The sequence below is a fragment of the Ruditapes philippinarum genome, unplaced genomic scaffold (assembly GCF_026571515.1).
Source record: "Ruditapes philippinarum isolate M1 unplaced genomic scaffold, ASM2657151v2 ctg6433_1_1_1_1, whole genome shotgun sequence".
Lineage (NCBI taxonomy): Eukaryota > Metazoa > Mollusca > Bivalvia > Venerida > Veneridae > Ruditapes > Ruditapes philippinarum.
The window spans coordinates 51,253-61,598 of record NW_026859464.1 but is presented as its reverse complement, the minus strand read 5'-3'; the positions used below and the strand labels follow the sequence as shown (position 1 = coordinate 61,598).

The 10,346-nt window shown below is 33.2% G+C and overlaps 1 protein-coding gene across 1 annotated transcript in view; it reads right to left on the bottom strand.

Moving 5' to 3' along the window:
- Nucleotides 1–240: 240 nt before the first annotated feature.
- The window catches only part of LOC132756606 (heat shock 70 kDa protein 12B-like), a 60,618-nt gene continuing 50,512 nt past the window's right edge, over nucleotides 241–10,346 (bottom strand). The window contains exon 15 of the mRNA XM_060747718.1: nucleotides 241–1,931. Within this exon, the coding sequence (XP_060603701.1) occupies nucleotides 877–1,931 (1,055 nt within the window). The 3' untranslated portion in view covers nucleotides 241–876. The remainder of the gene's footprint in view (nucleotides 1,932–10,346) is intronic.

Here is a 10,346-nt window from a genome sequence, read left to right as displayed (position 1 = left end):
CCACAAGCAAACCTCATTGCATAAAAGTGAATTAACACACAAGCAAACAACAAGGTGCAAAAAAAACAAAACAGAATAACTCAACACAAAAGACCCCATGTACACAGCTTAATATGCTGATCAACATTTCTGTAATCTGTGTTGATTCTAGCTCAAGCACTTTTAGGGCTACAAAAGGCACAAAATGGGAACGTTCACACGAACTTACACACACAAACACGGAAAATATTTTCAATCCAATTCAATTCAAAAGTTTATTGCATAAAGCATGTAAATACAGTGACTATAGCACAATACAAGTTACCATTTCATGATATGGAGCACATGGAGTGTCATGTCCTTTCTGTGCTCGATCACGTGACCTACACACAAAATAAGTAAACATATGTGAAATATTTTCATCAGAAACAACTGAACAATAAATATGTTTGATTTGGTATTTTACATTATTTTATGTTAGACTGAATATAATATTATACCAAAGGATACATTTCTTTCTCTCTCTGTGTGTGTGTGTGTGTGTGTGCGTGTGTTCGTGCGTGAAAATGATATCTTCACGTTGACTACTTTGAAATGACAATCTGGCATTACCCAACATTCTGCCGCACAGATGTTTTATTTTCAACTTGTATACATCGTCATAGACATATATATAAGTTCACAATACATATAGATATTTTAATGATTATGACAGAATAGCTTCATAAGACAAATATGACATTGAATTAGCAAGTTTGCTAATTAAATGTTTGTTATAAAACCACGCTAGAACCATTAAAATTACCTCTAATAAAAATAAGCTAAATGGACAAGTTTCACGTATGCAATTCATATTTCACTGAATGATTGTGAATTTCAAGTGTTGCTTATTAAAAGTCATCCTAAAAAATTAAATGTGCCACTTATCACTTCCTGGCTCTTTAAATCTACAGAAGTTACTACTATTTCAGTTCCTCCAAATCTAAATTGTACATTGAAATCACTTGTTTCTTGTTCTGGTGGTAATGAAACGTGCAACGTTCCAAGTAAAAGGACGCCTGTGTCATCAGTATACATAGGATGTGGTGAATCTGAACAAACTATTCTGAAACCGACTTTCTCTTGGTATGGCACAATTGTCGAGTGCTCTTGGCAAACTTTCGTATCTAATGACAAAACCTCTCCAATGCCAACAAATTTCCTGAAAACTTTCTTGCATCTTTCTTTCCCACAAATTACAACGCGACGAGATTCATCGTGAATTGAGGCATCAAAAAGAGGCGATATTTCGATACCATAGGTATATTTACTTACACGCTGAGTAATAATATGTGGTGTTAGACCATACAAAACTGCTCCTCTAAGAACAGCTTCAATAGGACTTTCTGGTACGAGTACTTTCAAATTTGGAAAAGCTCTTGCAATAGCATTTTGCATTAGACTACTTTCTGAGAATCCACCCGTTAATATTATCGCCTTTATTCTGTCGCGAGACACTGTTCTCAGAACATCGTCAATGTGCTGGATTATTTGATCAGAACATGGCTTGAAAAGTGATTTTAAAGTATCTGAACTGATTCTTAGCCTACCTCGACTGTATGAAATGTTCTCTCGATAAGCAGACTTCTTAATTGCTTCATTTACATCACCAATTTCTTCTTGGTATCGATGCAACATAGAATTTTTAAAATTGATAAACGTTATATCATCGGTTTCGTTTGAAATTCTTAGTTTTATCCGTTCAAAATCTCTTTGGAAGTCAATATGATCCCATCTGTTTTCTGTACAGAACTTTGAAAAAAACAATTCTCCTACTAAGTACTCAATCAGCTTAAAAAACGCAGCGTCTACTTTTTTACTACCACATGCACAACCGCAAGGTGTATGAAGTACATGTATTTTGAATCCTTCGTGATGCTCAAATGCCAACGGCGTAATGTCAACAGTCCCACCTGCAAAACAAGATTGCATTTGTGAAAAAAATGCTATCCCACGCATTGATATAGCAGAAGTAGATTTTTGTTTTCTTTCTTTACAATAAAAATGTATCATACTTCAGTAATGTCTTGTGAGTTAGAAGGTCAAAGGTCTTATTTCAGCATGTCAAATGAAAGACAATGTGCAGATGTGTTATAACACAACGATCATAGTGCAATACTTGATTAAAAAGTAAAAGAACTTCTACGTGACAAAAAATTGTGTATTTACAGTATTACATAGTTGTATTAAATTTTGAATAGCAGGTACAGTTTTTTCCCTTAAATATTATCTTTTAAATTAAAATAATCTTATTTCTAAAACATAATGAAAAACATTAACGATTTAAATTCATCATTATATGCATGGTGTGAATCATAATGTTCTTATAATGTGCTCAAATTGTTTCGCAAAGCTTAGATTTCTCTTGCAAGAGTTCACAACCTTTATTCATTTCAGGAATATCTCTGAAAAGCAAATATATCTCGCTAGATGTCATGACATTAGACTTATTCCCAGCTATTGAACATTTTTTAGAAAAATTGCATAACATGTATAAAAGACATTCCAATATAAGTTGTTTCCCTTCAGAAAAGAAGAGTTTTACCTTGTATTACCGTTGTGCATGCTTAGTGCGTGCGTGTGTAGCGGTATGTTTAGAGTTATATGAGTTTGTGTGTGTGTGTGTGAGTTCGTTTACATGACAAAAAAGGCCAGGCCTTAACTCCTGCATGCATGATGGAATTTTTAAATAAACTAGAACTACCACTGTCATGGCATGAATACCTCCGCATACCACTTTGTCAGAATCAACAGTGGTCGTTTAAAGCTCAAGGACAACCTCCTTGCGAAATCTAAGGGTAGTTAACCAGTGCATTGCTAAATTATGTATTCTACATGTTTTTTGTAGCAAAGTTCAAAATGACCTTTACCTTTGACCTCAACAGTGAAACTACCACTGCTGTTGAATATCCCAATTCATGCAGTTTACCTATAGTCATAAGGATCACTTTATGGACATGATCAACCTCAATGTCAAATATGAAGTCTGTGGGTCAAAGTTTTTTTAAGATATTGGGCGGACAATCTTTTTTAGTTAAGGCCCCTGTGACCTTTCACCCATGACCTCAAACTCAATATGGGAATATAAAGACTGTGTGTCAAAGGATCCTTAAGTTATTGGGCGGACAAACTTTTTTTTAGTCAAGGCTCTTCTGACCTTGGCCTTTGACTTAGTCACTCCAAAATCAAAAGGGACCATCTATCAGTCATAACCAACATCAAAGCCAAATATGAAGACTGTTGACCAAAGCATTATTAAGCAATTAAGCCGACAATTTTTTTTATCTTAAGGCCACTGTGACCTTGACCTTTGACCCAAAGACTTCTTAATCAATATGGATCATCTACTAATCATGACTAACCTCCATGCCAAATATAAAGAATGTGGGTCAAAGGTATCTTAAGTTTGTTTTGCGGGGGTTTAATAAAGTACACATGACCACAGAAGGAAACAATGTACAATATTCAAGACCAAATTGAATGTTTCTTGCTCAAAGGTCAGTGTCACGGGAAAGAATTGAACTTGATAGACTGAAGTGATGTAAGAGTTTTCATTAAGGCACTATCTTTTGCATGCATAAGGAGGTTAAAAAACAATGTGTCAAGTGCACCTTTAAATCAAGGTCATACTTCGAGAACAAAGGACAAGTCCTGTTCAGCTCATAATTGTGTCATTATTTAATGAATTTTCGACATATTTGGAATATGTCTTAACCTGTGTCAATGATAAGTTGCGTACATGATGTTTACATTTTCAAGATAAATATCAAATTCTGCCTGCATGATAACTGGTTGTATAATAATTTGGCATATGGCTTAACAGTCAGAGGATGTGTCATGTACATTCCCTTAAGGTGAAAGGCCAAATCGTGAGTGCCCACTGATTCTTGACTTGAACCTTTCCTCTTTATTTATTGTTAAAAACAGGCATATGTCAGAGGATGTCACGCTTAACACTCAAGTTGCCGATAAAAAGTCATATGATGGAGATATATGCGTCCTGCAGACATACATGTTTTTCTAGTTTTAGAATTTTGAAATCGATTTTAAGTCTCCCCTTACACAATAGTAGAGTTACAACGATAATCAATATTGTAATACATATTGCGATAAACTTACTATGGTCACTATAAATATTTTATATTTAAGATATTATAATAAACTAATAAACTATGAATTTTTTTTATCAAATAATTAAATAGATCTAGTAATGTCTAGATTTTTCAATGTTGTTTTCATTAAACAAACACATTGACGTTGTGAGCAGATTAAATTTCGTCTCTAGAGACAGACTAATCAGACTAAGTCGCACTGTAATTTACAAAACAGCAAGATGAACACCGTCAATAAAATATTTTTCAGCTTGAAGTAAATTATTAATTTACCGATTATAGTTTAACAGATTGATTTCTTTTTAAAAATGAAATCTAACAACCGTTGCCATTCCTATACAATCAAACTCTTTTAATCTATAATTTTAGAATGTAAAGAAGAACAATACGCCTTAAGCATTTGCCTTTATATTTCTTTAAAGGCAACATGAATTTGATAAAAAGCTTTTGTTATGCTGTTTGCAATCCACTAGATATATTTCTAATTTAAATGGGGGATTGAGTCTCGTTTAATTTCACTTTCGACTTTCCACCTCCGGGCTCATAGTTACCTTACGCATCAAAAAGAACTAGAGAGATACAGAATTAAAAAAAATGTTTCGGTTCCCTTTAATTAAGGAGGAATAAAGAATGCAAAATGCAAGAAAAACAAGATCAACAATTAAATGCGGTCAATTATAAAACGAAAAAGCGAGGAATTTACAATAGAATTTTATGAATTAGTTTATTTTCGGATACATTTTTCATTACTAAAATAAGGACGTTAAAACACAGGTCAAATGTAAGAGTTTTAATCATTTACATGTACATAACATTGGAAGACAATTTGTAAGTATTGATAATTTCTTACTATGGATATCAGTGTCCATCTCTAACTATGGGTATCAGTGTACATTTTTTACTAGGATATCAGTGTCTATTTTTTACTATGGATATCAGTGTCCATTTCTTACTACGGATATCAGTGTCCATTTCTTACTATGGATATCAGTGTCCATTTTTTACTATGGATATCAGTGTCCATTTCTTACTATGGATCTATGGATATCAGTGTCCATTTCTTACTATGTGTATCAGTGTCCATTTTTTAATGTGTGTATCAGTGTCCATTTCTTATTATGGGTATCATTGTCCATTTTTTAATATGTGAATCAGTGTCCATTCCTTACTATTTGTATCAGTGTCCATTTTTTAATATGTGTATCAGTGTCCATGTCTTACTATGTGTATCAGTGTCCATTTTTATATATGTGTATCAGTGCCCATTTCTTACTATGTATATCAGTGTCCATTTTTTACTATGTGTATCAGTGTCCATTTTTACTATGTGCATCAGTGTCCATTTCTTACTATGGGTATCAGTGTCCATTCTTTACTATGTGTATCATTGTCCATTTATTAATATGTGTATCAGTGCCCATTTCTTACTATGTGTATCAGTGTCCATTTTTTAATATGTGTATCAGTGTCCATTTCTTACTATAGGTATCAGTATCCATTTCTTACTATGGGTATCAGTGCCCATTTCTTACTATGTGTATCAGTGTCCATTTTTTAATATGTGTATCAGTGTCCATTTCTTACTATGGGTATCAGTATCCATTTCTTACTATGGGTATCAGTGCCCATTTCTTACTATGTGTATCAATGTCTATTTTTTAATATGTGTATCAGTGTCCATTTCTTACTATGTGTATCAGTGTCCATTTTTTACTATGTGTATCAGTGTCCATTTCTTACTATGTGTATCAGTGTCCATTTTTTAATATGTGTATCAGTGTCAATTTCTTACTATGGGTATCAGTGTTCATTTCTTACTATGGGTATCAGTGTCTATTTCTTACTATGTGTATCAGTGTCCATTTCTAACTATGTATATCAGTGTCCATTTTTTAATATGTGTATCAGTGTCCATTTCTTACTATGGGTATCAGTATCCATTTCTTACTATGGGTATCAGTGCCCATTTCTTACTATGTGTATCAGTGTCCATTTTTTACTATGTGTATCAGTGTCTATTTCTTACTATGTGTATCAGTGTCCATTTTTTACTATGTGTATCAGTGTCCATTTCTTACTATGTGTATCAGTGTCCATTTTTTACTATGGGTATCAGTGTCCATTTCTTACTATGGATATCAGTGTCCATTTCTTACTATGTGTATCAGTGTCCATTTCTTACTATGTGTATCAGTGTCCATTTCTTACTATGTGTATCAGTGTCCATTTCTTACTATGTGTATCAGTGTCCATTTCTTACTATGTGTATCAGTGTCCATTTCTTACTATGGGTATCAGTGTCCATTTCTTACTATGGATATCAGTGTCCATTTCTTACTATGGATATCAGTGTCCATTTCTTACTATGGGTATCAGTGTCCATTTCTTACTATGGATATCAGTGTCCATTTCTTACTATGGATATCAGTGTCCATTTCTTACTATGGATATCAGTGTCCATTTCTTACTATGGGTATCAGTGTCCATTTCTTACTATGTGTGTCAGTGTCCATTTCTTACTATGGATATCAGTGTCCATTTCTTACTATGTGTATCAGTGTCCATTTCTTACTATGTGTATCAGTGTCCATTTCTTACTATGGGTATCAGTGTCCATTTCTTACTATGTGTATCAGTGTCCATTTCTTACTATGTGTATCAGTGTCCATTTCTTACTATGGGTATCAGTGTCCATTTCTTACTATGGGTATCAGTGTCCATTTCTTACTATGGGTATCAGTGTCCATTTCTTACTATGGATATCAGTGTCCATTTCTTACTATGGGTATCAGTGTTCCATTTTTACTATGGATATCAGTGTACATTTTTTGCTATGGATATCAGTTTTCATTTCTTACTATTGGTATCAGTGTCCATTTCTTACTATGGGTACAAGTATCCATTTTTTACTATGGATATCAGTGTCCATTTTTTACTATGGGTATCAGTGTCCATTTCTTACTATGGGTATCAGTGTCCATTTTTTACTATGGGTATCAGTGTCAATTTCCTACTATGTAAATCAGTGTCCATTTTTTACTATGTGAATCAGTGTCCATTTTCGACTATGGGTATCGGTGTCCATTTCTAACTATGTGTATCAGTGTCCATTTTTAATATGTGAATCAGTGGCCATTTCTTACTATGTTTATCAGTGTCCATTTCTTACTATGGGTATCAGTGTCTATTTTTTACTATGGGTATCAGTGTCAATTTCCTACTATGTATATCAGTGTCCATTTTTTACTATGTGTATCAGTGTCCATTTTCTACTATGGGTATCAGTGTCTATTTCTTACTATGTGTATCAGTGTCCATTTTTTAATATGTGTATCAGTGGCCATTTCTTACTATGGATATCATTGTCCATTTCTTACTATGGGTATCAGTGTCCATTTATTACTATGTATATCAGTGTCCATTTCTAACTATGGGTATAAGTGCATTTCTTACTATGGGTATCAGTGTCCATTTCTTACTATGTATATCAGTGTCCATTTCTTACTATGGATACCAGTGTCTATTTTTTACTATGGGTATCAGTGTCCATTTTTTACTTTGTGTATCAGTGTCCATTTCCTACTATGGGTATCAGTGTCTATTTCTTACTATGTGTATCAGTGTCCATTTTTTACTATGTGTATCAGTGTCCATTTTTTACTTTGTGTATCAGTGTCCATTTCCTACTATGGGTATCAGTGTCTATTTCTTACTATGTGTATCAGTGTCCATTTTTTTTATATGTGTATCAGTGGCCATATCGTACTAGGGATATCAGTGTCCATTTTTACTTTGGGTATCAGTGTCCATTTCTTACTATGGGTATCAGTGCCCATTTCTTACTATGGGTATCAGTGTCCATTTCTTACTATGGGTATCAGTGTCCATTTTTTAATATGTGTATCAGTGTCCATTTCTTACTATGGGTATCAGTGTCCATTTCTTACTATGTTTATCAGTGTCCATTTCTTACTATGGGTATCAGTGTCTATTTTTTACTATGGGTATCAGTGTCAATTTCCTACTATGTATATCAGTGTCCATTTTTTACTATGTGTATCAGTGTCCATTTTCTACTATGGGTATCGGTGTCTATTTCTTACTATGTGTATCAGTGTCCATTTTTAATATGTGAATCAGTGGCCATTTCTTACCATGTGTATCAGTGTCCATTTCTTACTATGGGTATGAGTGTCCATTTCTTACTATGGGTATCAGTGTCCATTTCTAAGTATGGGTATCAGTGGCTATATTTTACTATGGGTATCAGTGTCTATTTCTTACTATGTGTATCAGTGTCTATTTTTTAATATGTGTATCAGTGGCCATTTCTTACTATGTATATCAGTGTCCATTTTTTACTATGTGTATCAGTGTCCATTTTTTAATATGTGTATCAGTGTCCATTTCTTACTATGTATATCAGTGTCCATTTTTTACTATGGGTATCAGTGTCTATTTTTACTATGGGTATCAAGTGTCTATTTCTTACTATGTGTATCAGTGTCCATTTTTAATATGTGTATCAGTGGCCATTTCTTACTATGTGTATCAGTGTCCATTTCTTACTATGGGTATCAGTGTCCATTTCTTACTATGTATATCAGTGTCCATTTTTACTTTGTGTATCAGTGTCCATTTTTACTATGGGTATCAGTGTCTATTTCTTACTATGTGTATCAGTGTCCATTTTTTAATATGTGTATCAGTGTCCATTTCTTACTATGGATATCAGTGTCCATTTTTTAATATGTGTATCAGTGTCCATTTCTTACTATGGGTATCAGTGTCCATTTCTTACTATGGGTATCAGTGTCCATTTCTTACTATGTGTATCAGTGTCCATTTCTTACTATGTATATCAGTGTCCATTTCTTACTATGGGTATCAGTGTCCATTTCTTACTATGTATATCAGTGTCCATTTCTTACTATGGGTATCAGTGTCCATTTCTTACTATTGGTATCAATGTCTTAGTGGGTTAGGCACTAAGACGGATATTTTCTACCTTCATCAACATATTCACAGGTATTAAAGATTGAATTTGAAATATTATAGTTGATTTGGCCGTTTCAGTCGTGTAAAGGTATGTCCTGTGTCTATCCTTCAAAGGAAGTAAATGTAAAAACAATTGATTATTCATGATGGAAACAATTATTCAAAATGTTAATAAAGAATGAAAAATAGTCTAATTCATGTCGGAGACTTATACTAAATACTAGTTAATGTAAGAAGTTTGGTTGTTTTGTTGTTGTTGTTTTTTGTTCACATGAAATGTAAAATTGTCTTTCAATCATGCACAATTGTTAATTTGCAATGCATGTAAATGTCATTTAAGTGTTTTACTCAGTGACATATATCTAGGAATTAAACATAGAAAAGAATGTCAGCTACCTTTAAGTTATTGATTTATTTCCTGCAGATAAAAAGACCAAAAGGAAGACGATGAGAGGATGAGTTAAGCAAATTTAATGCAACTACCATCTTTGACAATATTGTTAGAGAACACACAATTACAGTGCAATCTTGGTTTAATATCAGTCACTGAGAATATTTTATCGGCTGTTCTGAATTAGCTTTCAAGTGTTGATAAACAGTTCTCAACACCTCTTCACATGGTTGGCCAAGTGTCTGCATTTGTACTTACGTACATGGAGAGCAGTAAACAGTATTGGCATATGTAAATAAATAGAATATTTTATGTTAATACCTGTCTTGGTCTCGGAGATTTTTTCAAATGTAAATGTAAATTTTGGAATATTCTATAAGTGTAACATGAAAAAGCAAAATTTGGATTCGACCTTGAAGATCAATGTCATTTATGGATGAAGGTCAAGGTTAGTCTGGTCAACTGAATTGTCATGTCCAAGTTGTTGTGGCCAAGTATGAAGACAATACACCATAACTAAAAAAGTTATGATCAAGGTACAATTTTGCGAACAACAACGACAACGGCAACGCCGCAAGGAATTTAACAATACCTCTACCTTTTTTATATAAAAAAGTCAAGCTAAAAATGAAAGATAACAGTTCAAATCAAATGTTTATCAGTTCTTTGATAAAATTATAGGTCCTTTTTCAGAAGTACATTCAGATGGTGTTGATCTAGTATAATTTTTGTAGAATAAAATATTTTTGAACCATTTTAGTATATAACAAAAGTTCTATTGACCAGGCTTTTTAATAAATAGTAGGATTTATTTAATTATTTTTTAA